Source organism: Salarias fasciatus, chromosome 22, assembly GCF_902148845.1.
Source record: "Salarias fasciatus chromosome 22, fSalaFa1.1, whole genome shotgun sequence".
NCBI lineage: Eukaryota > Metazoa > Chordata > Actinopteri > Blenniiformes > Blenniidae > Salarias > Salarias fasciatus.
In genome coordinates, this window is record NC_043765.1 from 9,742,597 (window position 1) to 9,763,354 (window position 20,758).

At 46.7% G+C, this 20,758-nt stretch overlaps 2 protein-coding genes across 6 annotated transcripts in view; both read right to left on the bottom strand.

Annotated features, from left to right (window-relative positions):
* The window catches only part of LOC115409065 (class I histocompatibility antigen, F10 alpha chain-like), a 272,574-nt gene that overhangs the window by 18,727 nt on the left and 233,089 nt on the right, over positions 1-20,758 (bottom strand). For 4 of the 5 annotated variants that reach the window (XM_030120039.1, XM_030120037.1, XM_030120040.1 and 1 more), the window contains one exon: positions 14,630-15,350. In XM_030120039.1, coding sequence (XP_029975899.1) covers positions 15,124-15,350 — 227 coding nt within the window. In that variant the 3' untranslated portion in view covers positions 14,630-15,123. Of the gene's footprint in view, positions 1-14,629; positions 15,351-20,758 lie in introns of those variants that run through there. The other variant, XM_030120036.1, reaches the window with a different exon arrangement.
* The window catches only part of LOC115409077 (class I histocompatibility antigen, F10 alpha chain-like), a 37,123-nt gene continuing 32,408 nt past the window's right edge, over positions 16,044-20,758 (bottom strand). Inside the window, exons 3-4 of the mRNA XM_030120070.1 lie at positions 16,996-17,274; positions 16,044-16,797 (exon numbers count right to left, since the gene is read on the bottom strand). Coding sequence (XP_029975930.1) covers positions 16,337-16,797; positions 16,996-17,274 — 740 coding nt within the window. The 3' untranslated portion in view covers positions 16,044-16,336. The remainder of the gene's footprint in view (positions 16,798-16,995; positions 17,275-20,758) is intronic.

The window sequence follows — 20,758 nt, forward strand, 5'->3', positions numbered from 1 at the left end:
AAAGTCTTAAAATCAAGTTTACATGTTTTTCAAGTGGAGCTTTTCTCTCAGCGCTGCTTCCTGCCTCCGGGCCAGCTTTTATTAGAAAGAGAACAAAACAGTGAAGAGAAGAAAGAACATGAAGATGCAGCAACGATCCTCAGTGGGAGAGCATCTGACTGCACATCCAGAGGTCCCTGGTTCAAATCCAGGTGGCCCTCTGTTATTGAGGTTGAAAACATGAGGCAGTGCTCCTGTGCAGCTCCAGACGGGACTCCGGCTCTCGGGGCCAGGCCTCAGTGGAGCCTGAAGGAGCAGCGAGGAGAGGAGCTCCTCTGGCTCTGTGGTCCAGCAGGAGCCGGACAGTCCAGCTGCTGATGGAGGAAAACTGATCAACTGTTCTGTTGTGTGAATGAAGACTTGGAATCAGGCTCCATCTCTTGGTTTTCACGTTGCTTTTGCAGTAAATTCAGTTTGCTTTAGAGGAACCTAACAGAAGTGGAGAAGTCTGATCAGGGTCAACGGTCCAAAACTCCTGGATCCACAATCCAGACTCATCAGAGGCTTCAGGAAGCATCTGGAGCTTCATCCAGTGAGCCTCGCTTCACTGCTGACATCTCTGAAGGTATTTGACAGATCAAAATGAAACTGATGATCCAAACTAATTATTGATCAATGAAAAAACTGAAATTGTCAGTATTGGCCAAATTTTTTCTACCAAGCTGTGTACAGCTGTAAACCATGAGACGGCAGCTCCTTCAGAGCTCCGACTGTCCTTCTCTTCTCGTGGCTCCTGATGCTGGATGGAGCTTCTGCTCGGCTCGTCCTCAGCCTCCTGACCGGGATTCTCTCACTTCTCTTTACTGTCTGATTCTAAATGATTTTCTCTTGAAATGTTTACTGGAAAATGTCAAAATGTTGGAATCAAGCCAAAACAGAAGACATATTAATGTATGAGCTACATTAATGAAGGATTATAAAAAATGTTTTGTGTCCACTGATGTTTTCAGATCATAAAATCCATGTGAGACTTCATGAATCCATAATATGTAAATAAATGAATGTAGAAACCAGAAATCAGTGTCTCTCGTCACAGCAGTGATGTTCCTCGATGTCAGAGAGGCTGAAAGTCTCTGAGCAGTGAAGACTCTGGACCATCGGTCCAGCTGTCTGGAAAGGAACCAGAGCAGCTGGAGGCTGAAAATCCAGGAATAGAGCAGAAAGCCAGCGAGCAGATGGTCCAGAAGCTCTCCACTTCCTGTCAGAGATGCAGCAGTGGGCTCCACCATGGGAACCACTGCTGACGGTGTTCATCCACTGGAAGAGCAGAGAATGGAGGAAACCTCCAGGTCTTCATCCAGTCTGTCAGGAGAAACACTGAGAAGAATCCTGGAGGCCGAGCACAAACCAAAGGTGGAGATGTGAGAGTCTGCTGGGCGGCCAGGCTTCATCAGTGTCGGCTGCAGTCTGCAGAAGAAACGTCTGAGGACACTTTGACAAGAGGAGCTTCCTGCTGACGGGTCTGAAACCTGCTCTTTACTGCAGCTCTGCTTCTGTCTTCATGTTCCTGCTCCTGTTTCTGCTCCTTCTCAAAGTCACAGTCCAGAGCTGCTCTTCACAACTCTTTGATATCAACTACACTTCAGATTTAAACTCATTTCTAGTCTGATGCTTCCCATCAGCCCCTGCTGCATTAACAGGGTTCCATATGACAAGGTTCAAGTTAGGAGGAGTTTAAATTTCTCCAGCAAATCAATCCAGAGCTGATTACTGTGAGCTGAGTCACAACGAACAGACTTAAAGCCTCCTCTTCTCTTCATCTGAGGTTTTTATCTCTTTATTTCATATTCTCCTGTCTTTCTCCTCGGGCTGCTCGATTAATCGATTATGAATCGTAACCGACTTTTTGGGTAAAGACGATGTTAAAAACGCTGAAATCGTACATGAACGATTTCGGCTTTTCACGCGAGCGCGTCCTTTTTGGAGCTTCTAAGCCACCGTAGTTTCTCTGGCCAGTCTCCATTTCCTGTCATGATGGAGGTGCGTGCCTGCGCTCGCTCAGTATGTGGTCATTAACAACAACAACAACAAGCATGGCTACTGCCAAAGAAGTCACATTTGCCCCGGGAAGTGAATTTTTAGTTCCCAAATCGGGGTCAACTAAATCTGTTGCGTGGAAATGGTTTGGTTTCGACACGGCGGACACAGACCGAAAACATCCACGATGTCAGCTGGTCATGAAGTCAGTTGCAGTGAGAGATTCAAACACGAGCAACTTATCTCAACATCCTCAGAAGAACCGCCAGCGGGAAAACGAACTGTGTAGCAGAGAGGACTGCTCAAGATAGAGCTACTCCCCCACCACCTACTGCAAGTAGCAGGCAGCTCACTCTTGCTGCTTCGTTTTCACACGGTGTTCCGTATGATGAGAAAGATCCGAGGTGGATTGCAATTACAGATGCAGTGGTGTGTCGTATTGCAAAAGACATGCTGCCGATTTTTACTGTGGAAAAGGAGGGGTTTTGGTACTTGGTCAACGTGTTGGACTCCCGCTACAAACTACCAAGAAGAAAACACTTCGGCCCATCTGGAGCTCTGCCTGGTCCTGCACCAAAGAAGAGGCTCTTGTCCAGCTTCTTCCAGAAAAAGGTGACGCCGTCCTCATCATAGGAACAGAGAATCAGAACGGAGCTGGCAGCCTCCCTGTTGATCCCTGAGGTTAGCGAGGACGCAGATCCACTTCAGTGGTGGAAGGGACATGCAGGAAGCTTCCCAAACCTCAGCAAACTAGCTAAGAAACACCTCTCAGTCCCTGCTACCAGTGCCCCATCTGAGAGGCTCTTCAGTGTGGGCGGGAACATCGTTACACGCCACCGGGCATCGCTCAACCCCGATTCTGTCGACAGGCTTGTGTTCCTCTCAAGAAACTTGAAGATGTGATTGCAGCCCATCAGCATGAGGCTGCATGACAGGCTGGAGGGATGCTCGCTGACTGCCACTGCAGACTGACTTCCTGAATGTTTGGTTTACAGACTGACGACACTGCAGAATATTTATCTGGCAAAAAGTGAACACTTTGCTCTTTATTCATTCATTTCTGTTTAAAGAAGAGCAGAAAGACAGGAAGTCTGTTGTGAAGACGAGGTTCTCTTAATCTCAAAGAATTTTTCTGTGTTGATTTGCAAAGAGTTTTAAGAAGTAAAGTTCAGTGACATGAGGCATGCATGTCTGTGTTTGTTTAGATCAACTAATTGTCATCTTGTTTTTGGATGTTGTTAAGTTTGCACGATACACTGATGTTCAAGTAAGACAGGAAATTGTGACTGCAGCACAAAACCTGAGCCTGCCTCCCGACCTCCCCTCACTGACTGACAACATGACTGACTGACTGACTGAGATTTATTCTACGATGAAGGCAAAGTTTCTTTTACAAAAAGTGACTTCATTCACTTTATTTTTTGTTTGAAGTCAGACCTGGAGTGTATTTAAGATAAGCTGCAATGTTCACTTTAGATTTTGACAGTTTTGCACTATTCAATCAGTAATGTGATCGTACATTTAGAATTTGGAATTTGTTGAATCCAAACAAAGGTTCAATAAAAGACATTCAAAGTACTTTATTCTTTTTTTTTGTTGTTTGTTTTTACAAAAAATCATAATCGAAAAATTGGTTTTGAGAGAAAATAATCAGGATTTTATTTTTAGGCAAAATCAAGCAGCCCTACTTTCTCCAAAGCCAGTTGTTCTTTTCATCTCTCAGGTTTAAGAGACTCTAGAAAAAGGAAAGCTGCAGTTTGGTTCCTGAACAATGAAAGAACAAACGGTTTTGAGAAGTGAGCATATTTGATCTCTTTCAACCCAATGTGTGTGTGTTGATGTCCATAAGGTAAAGTGTGTTTGAGTGTGAAGATCATGTCTTTATTCTGGAGGCTGGCCTGCAGCTCTTCACTCTGTCAGCTGCTGTCTGCTTTCATCTGGAATCTTCTGGCGGCCATCTTTGCCCTGCGGCTCACCTGATGGAAGAAACAGAAACATTGAGGCGACACACACATCGGGCCCGGCCCAGGAAGCGTTGATCAGCCCAGCTGGATGGAGAGAGTTCTCCAACATCCTGGAGTCAGCAGGAAGGTCACATGTAGAGAAGATGCTTCACTATCTGGACTTTACCAGCAGACATGTCTTTGAACACATCATGGATTCTGATGTTGATCATGTCAAATACAAGCCAGTGATCCATCAGTGTGTGAATCTGTCATCCATCCAGAACATTCCTGTCAGAACCACACTTCAATATCTGGTGAGCAGATTACTAAAGATGTGAGCAAAGAGCCAAGCTGAACATGAGGAGCTGCTCAGAGAAATCTAAAACACACTGAACTCTGGGTCTCAGAGAGACTTTTCTATCAGAGGAAGAGCTGTTCTGACAGGAATGGAATCATTTCCCCGTTTCTTTATGGACAGTGGAGTTTGGTCTATGCAGCACTGACTGGATTGTCCAGGTAATATTCAGTCTCTGGAAAGTTTTCCTGCTAAATGGAACATCAGGGATGAGCGTCAGTATAAAGGAGAGGTTAAAGCTTTACCTCCAGCAGTCCTGGGAAAAGCTTCACATGTCAATAGAAATGGGCTGAATCCAAATCTCCATCACTGATGGTGAACGGCCTCAACTGAACTGGCTCTGAACCAACAGCTGGACTATTCTACTTATTTTAATGAAGAAATGTTCACAATGTTATTTCCTAAAATTCCATCTCATATTATTTTCTTAAAAAGAGACACTCAGATTAGAAGATCAACATTTTTCAAATTTCCCACTGATCCCAAACCAAAAGACTGACTTTCAGGTCCTGAACAGAATAAATCCTCTGCTGACTTTAGAAGCAAACGGTTTGGATTCCAGAGTAAGAACTGTTCCTTTAGTAAAGAACATGTTGAAACCACTGGACACATGTTCTAGGAATGAATGTATTCTGGAGCTTTTTGGGAGGATTTACATCTCTGGTTCTCTAAATATTTACCAACTCCAGAATTTAAATGTGAAAATGTTTTATGTGGCTTTAAGAATTTCCTACATGATATGAGAATTAACTCCACTGTAATTTTATGGAAATCTTTTATCCACAAAATCAGATTTCTAAAGGTGAACCAACTTCTGATTAATTCCACAAAGAACTCTGTCCCTAGAAAAATAGATACATACAGAATCAAAATTTCTAAAAAAAAAAAAAAGAACATAAAACAGGAATATAAAGAGTGGAAAATTGATATATCAAGCAGAAAAAGATTATTTTCTGTTTAACAGTGTTTTCTGTTTGTCAGCTCATTGAATCAATCATAACTGGTTAAATACTAAAGTGGTTTTCAGGTCTCGTGGGATAAACAGTGATTCTGATGTGTGAAGATGTGATTTCTGACAGAGAAGCAGAAGCAGTCTGTGAACGACTCAGATATTTTAGTGAGCTGGAAAATGAAGAAACAATGTATAATATGTCCAATGTATAAGGCAATGTATAATATATCCATATATAAAGTACAATAGACAAATTATAGATTAGACAAAAATGTGGACAGAAATCCTCAGATCCAAACGTGATGTGATGCTCAGAAGAAGGACTCTCTGGATCAGGGCTTCCAAAGGGGTTTTCCTTGGAGTTCAGGAAGAGTGACGGAGCTTCTCTCCAGGAAGTAAAACTCTCAACTCTGAGCTCTGTCCAAGGAAGACTTTCTGGATTCCACCACTTCAAAACAGCCAATGAAGCAGAGTCTCCATCAGGACCTTGAATCCTGTCTTTCTGGCTTCTCCCCACTAGATGTCAGTGCAGAGCAGCGGCTCCACTGTGAGCTGAGGCTTTCTCACATCCACCTGGATCTTCCTCCACCAGGCTCTGCCACACTGTGGCTTCCAGCAGATCACATGACTGGCAGGAAGGAAGCCCAACAGGCCCAAAAGTGGAGACGCTCCTCTGCTGGAAGGCTTTGCTCACAGGTCAAGGGTCAACTGTTCTTCAGCTGACAGGAGGTCACTTCCTGTTGAGCCCAGGGGAAGTTAGGGGACTGACAGCCCTCAGCAGCAGCCAGGAGACTGGAAGCTGCTTTTATTAAGGAGACTGGAGGATCAGTGACAGTAGAGTCAGTTACTGTGGATCATGGACGATGTTCTGATGAGCTCTGAAGCCTGATTGAAAGAACTAAAATAGGTCATTATTCTATAAATGGTCACAAAGCTGACTAAACTACAAGAACACAACAAAACACAACGACCAAAAACACCACAACATCAGAATAAACCACAAAAACCTTGCAAATCCCATCCCGAACTCCCATGATGCATTGCAGCTCCACAGTCATTTCCCCCACCGCTCCACTATTTGATCCTTTCTACTAGTTCACTTGTTAAACTTGAAGTTTCCTGGATTCTCCTGTTTGATGAAGGACTTGGTTCTTTTTAAAGCAGCTTGTTCTCATCCAGTTCCTGCTTTTTGTTCAGGAGTCAAACTCCGCTGTGTTTAGTTTGAGGGACTGACTGAACCAGAGGCCTGGAGGGAAAGACTGACTGATCAGTGAACAAAGTTCTTCATCAGTGAGGAGCTGTTCATGCTGTCTGGCCTGATTCACACTCAATGTGTAGAAACAGATGAAGCCGTGAACAAAACAGCAAACCCTCCTGAAAGGAAGCAGAACTGGATCCATGAAGCCAAACGTCTCTGTTTGAGTCTCTGGAAGGATCAGCGCAACACAGACGTCATGTTTCAGAGCAGTCTGTTCTCAGCAGGAGGTGACAGTCTTCTCTCAGACCTGCTGAATCCTCGTGGTCACGCTGTGGTTTGGGTTGTGCTCGTCAGGCTGTCTGCTCCTTCATTAAAGGCTGGATTGATGGAGGAGAAGCCACGCAGACCTGCTGCTGGAGTTAGGGATGTGCGAGTACCGATACCAGGTATCGGTATCGGGCCGATACTGGCCTTATTTCAAGGTATCGGGTACTCGTGAAGGCTACCGATACCAGCCGCCCAAACTCAAGACAAGAAAACCCCACGCGTAGTAAGCCCTCCTCACCAGCAGTTGGCGGTAGTGTAACCAAATGGGATGCAAGCTGCCGACAAACAAGACAGAGGAAGAAGCTCCTCTCTGGAGCGCTGACAGGAGCAGGGCTTCACTGCAGCGGGCTGACTTCTCCATGAGTCTCATCCAGAGCAGAGACAACAGGATGAATCCAGAACGGCTGCTCGTCTCACCAAAACTTCGCCGGTGTGGAAATTCTTTTATATAAGTGAAAACGAGCCGAGCTTTGCAGAATGCTAACTCTGCAATGCTAAAATTGCTAAAGGAGGTGCGCGATGTTGTTCTTTTACCACTAGTATTTTGTTTAAACACCTCAGGGCGAAGCTTGTGGACGAGAGTCTGACGCTGTTGTGCTGGAAAAAAAGAAAACTCCGGCAGCAACTCGACGGCAAACTGCAGAAGACCGAGAAACTGAAGAGCAGATATCCGAGAGCAGCACAAATAACACGAGCAGCTCTTTAAACTTCTATCTTTGACTTTAGTTCATAGAAAAAATCATTAAAATTAGTACATTTAAAAACCTTAGTTTATGTAAAGTGGAAAACTGTTTTATCTTGCACTTAATTTCATTTAAAAACCGTTAAAATAAATTCATTTTAACAAGTGTATAACTTAGAGTTGTTTGTTTACGTCTTGTAAGTCAGTTCATTTAAAATAAAACTTAAAATTCAGAGAAATTGTTTTGTCTTGCACTTAATTTCATTTAAATAAGTGTAAACTCAGAGTTGTTTGTTTTATTTTTCAGACTATTATTTTGGACTTAAACATCGTGGCTGGGCTGCCTTTTTATTAGAAATAAAATTCATTTTCAAAAATAATCTGTCATTGCATTATTTTAAATTGTATGTATATAAAGTATCGGTATGCGAGTATCGGTATTGGTGAGTACTGAAGATGAAGTACTCGTACTCGGTATCGGTCTGAAAAAAAGTGGTATCGCACATCCCTAGCTGGAGTGAAGCTCATTAGTCCAGCGGAGCGTCAAGTTCCACTTTTAAAACAGCGGGACGCTTTCTGACAGGAAGAAGTGATGTGGAGCTTCTATCAGAGACGCTGGGAGGGAATCAGACCGCTGACCCAGGGCGTGGTGCAGCGGTGAGTCTGGCAGAGTCAGAGGAATAGCATTTATTGTCATTATGCAAAAGTACAATGAAATGTGGAGAGCTTCTCCTTCAGTGCAAATGTAATAAATTAAAAAAGAGCATAAATAATCCATAAAAAGCAGTAGCAGCCGCAGTGGAGGCATAAACATCACAGCACGAGGGACCAGGTCGCTGTGATCCGAGTTCAGGGTGGTGATGGCTCTGGGAAGAAGCTGTTTTTCAGTCTGTTCGTTGTTCCCGGACCAGGTGGAGATGCAGCAGGTCAGCAGGCTCTCAGGGGACGAGCGGTAGAAGGCAGCAGCAGCTCCCTGTCCAGGTTGTTCCTCCTGAGGATCTCAGGAAGTGGAGACGCTGCTGGGCCTTCTTGATGACAGCTGTGACGCTGGCCGTCCAGTAGGGGGGGGGGGGGGGGGGGGGGGGGGGTCACTCCTGTTCCTCCTGAAGTCCAGATGACCTCCTTGGTTCTCTGTGTGTTCAGAGCCAGGTTGTTGTCAGAGCAGCAGGTGGTCAGCCTCTGGACCTCCTCTCTGCAGGCTGGGGGGGGGGGGGGGGGGTTCAGAGTGTCCAGTTTTCTGTCCAGTACGTCCAGGATGATTGTGTTGAAGGCCGAGCTGCAGTCCACAAAGAGCATCCTGGCGTCGCCGTGCCGTTGCTCCAGGCGGCTCAGCGCCGCATGCAGGGCTATGGTGATGGCGTCCTCTGTGGATCTGTTCGCCCGGTATGTGAACTGGTGGGGGTCGAGTGCAGGGGGGAGACGGTCCTTTATGTGGTGAAGAACCAGTCTCTGGAAGCACTCCATGATGATCGGTGTGAGGGCAACAGGGCGATCGTCACTGAGGCTGGATGCGGGGGACTTTTTCGGGATGGGGACGATCGTGGTGGATTTCAGGCAGGTGGGGGGGACTGCTTGGGCCACAGAGAGGCTGAAGATCCTGCTGAAGGCTCCAGACAGCTGGTGTGCACACACCCGGAGCACCTTTCCAGGTACACTGTCAGGGCCCGGGGCCTTCCTGGGGTTCACCGCCTCACATCCTGCTGGCCTGCAGTTAGCGGGGGGATGGCGGGACGTGGTGGGGGCGGGGCCGGAGCAGGGGGGTGTCGCTGCGGTGTTACAAAGCGGACAAAGAAGCTGTTGAGCTCCTCTGCCAGCGACACACTCAGGGCTCCTCACATCATTACATCCTTTGAGAGAGAGAGAGAGAGAGAGAGAGAGAGAGAGAGAGAGAGAGAAAGTGAAAGAATGAAGAGAAGGGACTTTCCAGCGTGGCGACACGGTGAAGCGGCGCCGTTCCAAACTCAGTCAGCACCAAATGAAAGAAACGTTTCCACAACCAGTTCAGTGAGCAGCAGGAGCAGGACGAGCATCCAGGACCCCAGAGGAAGACTCCGAGCAGAGAGCAGGAGGAGATGGGGCTTCTTCTGCTGGCTGGGCTGTTCCTGGAGGAGCCCCAAGTGCAGCATGGAGCCCCACCAGCGGGGGCGCCAGAGAGCTTCAGAGAAGGGACTGACTTGTCGTCTGGAGTTGCTCCAAAAAAACATCAGTTTCCCCAAATTTCATCACTACAGCATCAAAGAAAGATCTATTAAAACTAAATGAACAACATGAAAACATCAAAGTGAAGTTTTATTGAGTTTTTCTGTGTTCAGAGTTGAAATAATCCCATCTGGAAGCTCTGAGTCAGAGCTCAGTCTGTGACTGGTCATCAGTTGCCGGGCAGATTTCACTTCAACAGGTTTTCTCCACAGGAAAAGAAAGAAGCCACACTGGAAGAGGAGCAGAGCAGCAGCAACATGTTGAAGACCAGCTGGAAAAGAAAGCTTCAGAAAAGAACCTGTGGATTGAGCCTGAAATATTCAGACTCATTTTGATTCATCTGACAGAACAAACTTTTGATCTGCATCTCAAAAAGCTGCTGGATCATTTCATCATGTGGAAAAGTCAAATCCTCCTTCAGAGATGTGACAACAGGTGAACTTCATCCTGTCAGAAAATATCCCTCAGAGCTTTATTTCTATGGACTCTGGATGATGGTGATGATTATTATTATCATTATTATATTGTTGCTGTACTACAGCCTGTATTATCACAAAGTTCAAATGGAACATCAGCTCTTAATGATCAGATCAATGGAACTTAACCAGCTTTAAAACTGGAATAAAGTGTTCAGAACTCAGCTCTAGTTTCTTCTCTCCTGACTCTGAAGTTCATGTTGTGTTTGTAGCAGCTGATCGATACATCCAGACCAATCGGCTTCATTCCTGGGAGACATTCCTTCTTTCACACCAGATGGTTGTTTCATATTATTGACACTAAAAACTACAAACTCTCCTGATTCTTCTTTCTTCAGACGCTGTAAAGTCCTTTGACCTGGTGGAATGGAGATACATGTTCTACACTCTGAACAGGTTGAGCTTCAGCACTGATTGATTTCCTGGATCCGGTTACTCTACACATCCCTGGTTGGTTCAGTGAACATCAGCAGAATTAGATCCAGCCTGTTCCCTCTCTCCTGGGCCCACAGGCAAGGCAGCTCTTTGTTCCAATCCAGTCCAGTTTATTTATAAAGCACTACTACAAACAACAATGTTGACCAAAGTGCTGCACAAACACAGAGTGAAACAACAGAAATAGACAAACATATTAATAAGACAACATGGCAACTCTTCAGTAAAATACAGTCTCACACCAGTTAAAAGTCAAAGAAAAGAAGTGAGTCTTAAGGCGGGACTTAAAAACAAGAAGAGAATCAAATTGCTTTATGTGCAGAGGTGAATCATTCCACAATGTCGGACCGACAATAGAAAACCTTCGATACCCCCTACATTTGAGATTTGTGTCAGGAACGGCGAGTAGAGCCTTGTTTGCTGATCTGAGACGACGTCCGGCACATAAGGACCAACAGTTCAGACAAATATGGTGGGCAAGACCATTCAAAGATCTGAAGACAAATAAAAGAGTTTTAAAATCAGTCCGGTAGCGGACAGGAAGCCAATAAAGTGACGACAACACTGGAGATACGTGATCATATCTTCGTGTGCCAGTTAAAGCAGAACTTTGCAACTTTTTTACCTCAATAAATGTGTTTCAGAGTCCGTGTGGGGGTAAACAAACACTTGTCACGGTGCTTCGCCTGTCCCTTCACTCCCCCCGGTGTCCTGAAAACAGCGCTTGCAATTTCAGAGGAGCGGACCCGACTACATCTCGTGAGAACAAACCTGCTTTACGGCACTCATACGGGATTACAAGTATAAAAGCTGTTGGAGTGCGATATCTGTCATTGTGTTGCAATAGACGATTTTTGCATGATGTGTTGATTGGTTCTAATTTCCGTTTGGTAACTGAAAAATAAAGAGGAGTGGCACCTCCTCTCGTCGAAGTGAGCGCGAGTGAGTTCGCTGCACTGAGCGAAAGCAGCATATCTCCGAGTGTGTTTGTTTTCCAATAAGTTTGAGCGTGTGATGCAGGCAGGGCCGGCTCTAGGCATAGGCGAACTAGGCGGCCGCCTGGGGCGCCACGTCCCGAGGGGGGCGCCGCGGTCGTACAAGGGGCGCCACGACGCTCTGTGTTCCGTGTGCCCCGCTGTGCAGCGGTCCGACGCACTGCGCTCCTCGTCCTCGGCCCTGCCCGGCACTGATCGGTATTGTTCGGCATCGCTCCTCAGCGGCCCCCCCCCCCCCCCCCCCCCCCCCCCGCTCAACAAATGTCGGGACCGCTGGAAAAACACGCTCCCAAGGGGCGCTCGTCTCGGGCTCGCCTAGGGCGCCTCTGAAGCCCGGGCCGGCCCTGGATGCAGGCATGCCTGCGACAGAGGGAGCAACTGGAGGAGGCAGCGCGAGGAACTGCTGCTTCAGAAGATTTAACAAAAGCGCGTAAAACAAACATGAAACCCTCGCTAGCGTTAGCAACGCCACCCTGAGGTGCTCACGGATGGCAGAACCAAAAAGACAGAAAAAAACCTTGTCTAGCAAGCGGGAAAAAAATGACACGGGAGTGGGACGCTCTCTGCACGGGGGAGGAGGGGGGGGGGGGGGTGATGCGGAGGACGTTTACGACAGTGAGCTTTCACAGGAGACCAGTAGGGGGAGCGCTAAAGCAAATCTTACAAAGTTCTGCTTTAAAAGGCGAGCTGCAGCATTTTGGACGAGCTGCAGACGCTTCAGTAAACTCTCCTCAATGCCGGCGTGAAGAGCGTTACAATAGTCCAGCCGAGTTGGAACAAAAGCATGAATCAGTATTTCAAAACTGTGTCTTGAGAGGAAAGACTTCACCTTAGCAAGTTGTCTCAGATGGAAAAACCTTGATTTCACAACAGCACTAATTTGCTTATCAAGCTTGAGGTCATGGTCCATTTTAACACCAAGGTTGGTAACAGTGGGCTGAACAAACTGAGTCAAAGGCCCCAAGTGAACAGGTTTACTGCTGACCTCACTAGGACCAACCAGAAGAACCTCAGTTTACTGTCACTGAGACACAAAACATTTTCTGACATCCAGTCCTTAGTGGCATTAATGCTCTCCAAGAGTTGAGCAGCACTGAATGAATCTTCACACTTCAGAGGGACATATGTAACCCCTATGAAATTTAGCATTTCATATTTTGGGGTTGTGTTTTTTTTTTTCTTATTAAAGAAATTCATCATATTTATGTTGTAGTTGCCATGGAGAGGTATTTCTTTTATTGTATTTTTTTTTTGTGTACAGTGCAAAAAAACTATTGTTTTGAAGTTCAACTAGCACTGCGTAGTTCAAGAGATATGATTGGTTGTGAGGCTGTCAAGTCAGTGGTGAAGTTTTCTGATTGGCTGGGGGCGGGATCAAGGTGGGGTGAGAGGAGATCGGTGGAGAACGGTGGAGGAAGCTGGCGGAGCATGCGAGGCTCGGCCGCGGCTGCACTCACGGAGGAGTTAACGGCGAAAATTACGGCTTCAACCCAAAGATATTGGGCTGGAAAGTGGCCGTGCTCGAGCTGCAACAGTGAAAGAGACTGTAGCAGTTTGGAAACCCTCGAAACGGACGTCCAGAGAGGACGTCAGTGCTGAGTTAGCAGGCTATGCTAACGGCTGCAGCTAACCACAGAGAGCACATGTGGAACCCAGATAGCGCTCCAGGTGACCGGAAAGCCTGGTAGCTCCTCTGGCGGTGAGGGAGTCGGCTAGATTCCCATGGTGAAGATCTCTCCTCCTCATCTCATGCTTCTTCAGCCAAAATCTCCACTCCAAGCTGTCTGGAGGTGAAAACAAGGACACTGGCATTGACTCTTCAAAGACTGTGAGTACTGCAACCTCTCTCATTTGCTCAGGTTGATAAAGGGCCTCTACATTTTTTTTGGCTCCCATGTGCCCCAGCATCGTTCAGGCCTGCAGCGGGGGTTTTGTTTTATTTTGTTTATTAACCAGCTGGTGTTTAAGGTGTTGTGGGCCCACAATTTAAACCTGATCAGAGATAAGAACTGTTGTGATTTCAATTGATTTTGATTTGGGAACTGTTTAATTTAATTGCCTGTGCAATTGTTAAGAGCCCGTGAGGGTCACGAGGCGGCGGTGTGTATTTGATTTGAGGTACCAATTTGGTTTTGGATCAAGGAATCTTTTGTTGCCGTTTTATTTTTGCGTTTTCTTCTTTCTGCAATCAGATCATTTTCCAATACAATTTTGTTGAATAAATTTGAGAGTATTTTTGTAAAGAAGCTGGTGTGATTCATGATTAAGGGGCTAACACAACTAAACAAAAGGGGAAAAGATTAAGACTCGGGGCGCTGACCTGTCAACGGACGTTGAAGAAGCGCTACACATAGATTTGACAGTCATCAGCATAAAGATGGAAGGACACACCAAACCTCCGTAGAACAGATCCCAGAGGAAGCAGAAAAAAGAAAAAAGAAGTGGCCCAACGATTGACCCGTGTTGACCTTTGTTGTCGCCGTGGAACCGTCGGCCATCTGACTCCATCATGGAAATAGATTTAAGGTCATCAAGTTCAGGAGATGAACACACAAGCCATCACTGTATGCAGATGACTTCCTGTTTTATGTTTCAGACTCCTCAGGTTTTCAACAGGTTCCAATATTCATCCTCAGATTATTTCATCTTCCTCTTGACAGGCTGATCAACTCCTTCCTGTGGTTCAGTAAAAGAGATTCTCCAACTGCTGAAGGCCAAGAGAGGCCGAGCACTGCCAAGCTTCTGTCAGGACCAAACTGGAACATCAAGAAACTCCACAACTCCAGATGTGGACATGATGAGCTGCTGCAGTAGAAACAGTGGAGATCTCCTGGTCCAACCTCTGGCTGTGGTCAGTGGAGGGTTCCAGTTCCATCTTCCACTCAACCAACCAACCAACTGAAGAACCTGGAGTCACTTCAGGAAACACTTTGTTCTACATGGAGTCACTTCAGGAAACACTTTGTAACTGACTGAGAACGCTAGAAATCTCAATAAAGATAGAAAATAAGAAAATATGAATCCAAATAAGACTAGAAGACTGAGGGATTCTGGATTATGGAGAACTTTATTCAGAGGCTCAAAACACACCATAAATATGATTGAAAAAGAAAAACAACATCTCATGAAACCAACAATGAATGTGAGGAACTGACACATTAAAGGAAAAAGCTCCTGGTTTCTGCAAAGAAAACATTTCACCATCTGAGATCAAATAAAACCAAGAAAAGATCAGAAGGAAGTGATGAGAAGCAACAAGTGAATGAAGCAGATCAATAGTTTAGTCAGGAGGAAATCAGTGGAGGAGAGAAACTCGCTCAACACATCAGTTCTAATCTAGTGAAGACAACCTGGATTACCGTAATCCCCTCATCCTCATCACTTCACACTAATAATCAACTAAATAGAAACTGATTCACTGATTCATTTCATGTTTCATCCTGGAGAGCAGCTCAAAGTGGAGCAATCAGCAACTTCTCCATCATTTCTTTTGGCTCTTGCTCCATCAGACTCAATGACTGGAGCCTCTCTGGACTCTTCCTTCATGAAGAGGTTTTTAACATCTTCTTCCTGGCTGGATCTTCTCCTGATGAAGAGGAAGTGTCAGATTCTAGAAAACAAAGAGCAAAACTTGTTGGAAACACATGAAACATGTTCCAAAGCAAGAAGTCAGCTTGAAGGCAGAAACAACAGAAAGGAACATCAAACAACACTGAAACATCCTGATGAAAGGAAATAGGAAAGTACTCACTGTTAGTGGCTCTGAACCCTGAAAAACAGCAGGAGAAAGAGGGAGGAGGTTACCATGACGACCACTCTTTTCCACTCCAAACCCTCCTTCAGGTTCAACACACACACATCAATGACCCTGATGAGGAAAGGAGAGTTTCTACTTTACCTTGAGGTTGTTTCTTCTTGTAGACGATGAGTCCAGTGATGCAGCCTATTATGACGAGCCCAAGAACTCCAGCAACTCCTCCAATCAGTCCAATGTTAGCCCCTGCAGAGAAACATCTGGTCAGTGAGGAGTGTCTCTGTTTCCATCATCTAGATTCCAGCTGGATTGTCAGAGGTCGTCTCCCTTGATCAATAATCCTCTCCTGCCTCATAGAAACAGCAGAAGCAGTGGATTGTGTTATCAGAGCAGATTGTTCCTTCTTCAGATGAGCTCCTCAGACACAGAGTCACGGAATGATGTGAGCAGAAAACAGGAATTCAGAGAATCAAAACCAAAACAAGCAGAAAAACTGGACGGTGGTTGAGAGGAGACCCAGGTCCAGCTTGGTGTCACGGAGCAGTTTGGATAGATAAAAACTCCCTGGTAGGAGCTATAGCTACTGTATAGTCCACTTCAGCTGGAGCCGTGGAGACAAGGAATTAACGTGACTCACAGATAATTTTAATATGACTGTTTTCAATCGGATTGAAAAAAAAAACACCCATGTAAACTGGGCCAGAGTGTGAGAAGTGTGGGACGTCTCCAAAGAGCCTCAGCAGCTCCTCCAGCTGCAGCATGGAGAGCATCCTGATCAGCTGCATCAGCACTGCTGCCTGCAGAGAGCGGCAAAGACTGCTGACAAGATGACTGTGGCTGCATTGAGGCTGCATTGACACTGTCAGTGGAACGTCTCCACATTCTGATCTGCTGCTCTCATGAGGCTCACATCCCATCTGCTTTTGGACAGTGGAAGCAGGAAGAAGACGCTGCATTCACAGACTGACAGATGGGATCCAGGCCTCAGTCACATGTGGAAATCAATCCAGATGAACTCTGGAGGTTTGGATCTCTGGGAAATGAGGGGAAAGTTCTGGACTGAAGTCAACTTCACATTCTATGATGCTGGACTTGATTTCCTGAAGTGACAAATGAGAGAATGAGAGTGAAATGAAGAGTCTCTGACCTCCATCATTTGTCTTCCAGTTGGTCCTGATGTCCCGTTTGTCCAGTCTCTTGGAGACTTCCTGTCCTCCAGCCAGATGAAACACACAGCTGTACCTCCCCCAGTCTTCATCTTTGAGCCCTGAAAGATCCAGATCAACGCTCATCTGGAAGCTCCCGTCATGGTTGGGGAGGATCTCTCCTTTGACCACGTCCTCATGGAGCTCCTCCTCGTCTTTCTTCCAGAACAAGTCGGCTCTGTCGGGGTAGAAACCTGTAGCGTGGCAGGTGAGCGGAGAGGAGGGAGTCTTCTGGAGGAGAGACACTGAGGGAAGATCTGGAGAACAAGCAGGAAGACACCTCACACTTTACTGGATTCTTCTCTACACTCTTTCTCTCTCATGTCAGCCACTGCAGCCAGGAAGAGACGGGCCATGGAAAGAGGGATGAAGGAAGGCCAGATGGAGAGAGGAGAGGAGATGCTGAGAGCAGCATGAAAGAAGAGAAGCTGAGAGACAAACTCCAAACATTTTACCTTTTCTCATCAGTGAGCTCCGACCAAACTTCAAAAGTTTCTTCAGCCAATCAGGACATTCTTTCGTGTAGTGGTACCTCTGCTGTGCTATGAAAGCTTTGTCATTTTCCAACTTTTGTTTGGTGGGAACAGCCTGTTGAACTGGAGCGATGAATGTTTCTGTCTTCATGTCTAAAGAGATGAAATCTTCTCCATCATAACCGTACCGCCAAAATCCATTAACTTCATCAGTTTCATCGTCCCATTCACATCCAGACATGCGCTGATTGATGTGAACACCTGAGGGACAGAAACACACACACATACTTTATTGGAGGAAAACCAACAAACTACCTTCTTTATTTCAGAGTGCACAACGACGTATTTAGGGCACGTGCATATAGGAATCGGCCAAAGTTCCAGCTGCAGTGTGTGTTGAAGACCTACATTCAGCGTTTCACCTCTGTCATTGCCAACAAAGGTTTTTTTTAACAAAGTGTTAAGTTAAACTTTTTTTTTTTATTATTAAAAATGTTCTATTTTCCTCCATAATTCCACATAATTCTTTAGAAATCCTACAATGTGATTTTTTTTTTTTTTTTTCACATTCTGTCTCTCACAGCCGATGCACACTGGATGCGGTCCGGCTGTGGTCCGTCTCCGGTCAGCCGTCTCCGATCCGGTATACCGCAGCACTGTGACACCGGGACACTGCATGCGTGTCCGCCCCGTCTCCGCTCCGCTGCGCGCCCCTCCGTTTTCTGACGCGTGTCAACTCCTGCTGGATCCATCTGCGGTCTGGCTTCGCCTTGCAGCGGATCAGCGAGCTCTCGCGATTCAGTGTATAATCGCGCATATACAGTCGTGGAAGTTCACTATTTACAGAAAACTACATCCATTCAAATGATTAGTAGTAGCAAACAAAGACCTGGTGCTGACCTGGTGTTCTTCCCTACACTGGAGATAACTGGGGACACTGGGGACAGGACTCAGACTCGGACGGGGACAGGACTCAGACTCGGACGGGGACGGGCAGCCAGCACAGAACGGGGGTGTGCTGCGCTCCCTCGGGCAGCCAGCACAGAACGGGGGTGTGCTGCGCTCCCTCGGGCAGCCAGCACGGACAGGAGCAGGACAGGTTGGGGCTGCACGCCGGCAGCAAACAGGAATAGGATGGGTCGGGGCAACACCTTGGCAGACAGGACGAAAAGGAACAAGACGGGTCAGGACTGCACGCCGGCAGCAAACAGGAACGGGTCGGCGGCAGCAAACAGGGGAACAGGACAGGTCAGGACTGCATGGCGGCACACGATCTGGGGGCGAGCTTCTCTCGCCGGCGGGGGGCCATAGGCACACGGTCCGGGGGCAAGCAGCCTCGCCGGCACACGCCCAGGGGGCACAGGCTTCTTTCGCCGGGGCGAGCAGCCTTGCCGGCACACGCCCGGAGGCGCGGGCTTCTTTCGCCAGGGCGAGCAGCCTTGCCGGCACACGCCTCAGAGGGGCGCGGCCTTCTTTCGCCGGGGCGGGGGGCCATAGGCACAAAGTCCGGGGGCGAGCAGCTTCGGCAGCGACCAGAGGCAGATGATCCGGGGGGGACTTACTGCCTGCTGGGTCCAGATGTGGTTGGCTCCTTCTGTCACGGGTGCGGGGTGGAAGGACCCAGGCGCAGGCAGCCAGGCGGGGTACAAAAGTGTTTATTGTCCAAAATAAGGGAATCCAGAACTCAAGGAAAACCAGGAACTCAGGAACACAGGAACAAAATGGCAAACGGAGCGGAGGTGCAGGCAAGGACATGGAGGCACACAGACAGACGCACACAGACAGACCCACAAGGAGCCGACAAGACACACCTGGAGCACGGGACTTAAATACATGGCAGGGCAGGTGAGGCACTTTAGGGAGTTAACAAGGCGGGAGAACATGAGGGCAGCTGACTTGACAGGAGAACAAGAGGAGCAGACAGGTGACCAGGCAGGAGAACATGAGGGCAGACAAACAGAACAGGACCCCAGCGCCTCCACGAGGACGCAGGGGCACAGGGCGTGACATACCTAAGGGCCTCCACACACTACAGGATAATCAGGCCGAATTTTGCCCCGATCCTCTCCTCCCGATCGAGGCCGACAGGGTCCGATTGTCGGGAGTATGCAAATGAGTTCGGGTCCGATCTTCGTGTAGTGTGCGGTGTGTTCCGAGAGATTTTTTCCGGTCGGAGCCTCTCGGGAGGCGTCGGAAGGGGAGATCGGAGATAATGAACATGTTCAATATTTCCGATCGCAAATCCTGTAGTGTGTGGTGCTCCGAGAGGCGCCGATCAGCTCTGAGTAGAGCTGTCCACACCCTCGAAATAAAGCTCTCTGATTGGATGAACAGCTCCGTCTCAACAAAGTGCCGCTGATTAAAAAAAATCCCCCCGCAGCTGTCAGAGCTGGATGAATATATGTCTGTGAAATATATTCACTATATATGACAGTGAAACAGAAAAGCCAGAGCTCTAAACCCAGCTGTGCAGAAAGTGATGGTTAATCCCATCGCTCCTGGATGAACTGGATTTCCTCCATTCAGACCCAAACTCCGATCTAATATCTGCATCTCCGCCAGTCCTGCAATAATCCCAATGTTTTAATTAATCTCTGTTATTAACCATCACGGAAGAATGGGGAAGAAAAAAAATAATAAAAGAAAAAAAAAACTTTCCACTGATTCCGACTATAATGAAACTTTCCTAATCAACGTATTTTTACTCTGATTTAAACTACCAAATCTGTGGACATAAAGAATGATTTAAGATATTTGTTGATTTAAAAAAGATTTAAAAAAGTAGCTTTTATTTGACACGGTCTGCTAATAACTTTATTCTACTGCTGCACTCGGGACTCAAAAGTAAAAAAAAACAAAAAAAAAAAAACACACAAACAGATTAGCTAATAAGCTGAATTATTATTAAATGTAAATTATAATAAAATGATCTGAAACTGTGTTTCCCTCTTCTGTACTGGAACATTTAAATTTTCTAACAAGGTGCTGACAGTCCGTGCTCTGTGCGCACTGGGAGGGTGGTGGGGGTCTGCACTGAAGGAGCGATACCGATGTGAATGAATGAACTGAGGGAACGAATGAGTTCTCCACTTATTATTGAAAGTGGAGATGAATGTAAAAACAGCAATGAAGGGAAACAGCACAAAGTGAATCTGCTAGTGTGTGGTCTGCTCCGGAGTGACACCACACACTAGACGATCAGGAGAGGAAGATCGGGTACGATCTGTCCTCTGCTGTCGTGTAGTGTGTGTGGTGTCTGAATCGGGGAAGATTGAAAAAATCCTGTAGTGTGTGGCCGGCTTAAGCAAGATGGCGATTTGACCTATCTAAGATGGCGATTTGAAACACAGCACAGCCAATCCTGTCCTGTTTTTATCTGACATCACGCCCTTACGCAAATTAAGCCCCTCCCACAAGAATGTGCGACGAACGCCCCTCGACCAATCACGGTTAGAGCCTCATGGGCTCTTCTGATTGGTCAAAGATACCTGGAGCTGTCGAGATTCCTTTTCAGCTCAGAACAGGGACAGATGGAAATGCTGCGCCCTCGCGGTAGCGCAATTATGCTACACTCCTAAAGGATTATCAATGGATACTCTAACATTTCATCCAAAGAAAACACATAAAAATTAACATTGATTAGCAAAATCCTGCCTACAGCACCTTTAAGCTCAGACTGGCCCGCCCACGGCCTGTAAACATCTCCCGATGCATTTATCAAATGGCCAGACGCATTTCAAAAATT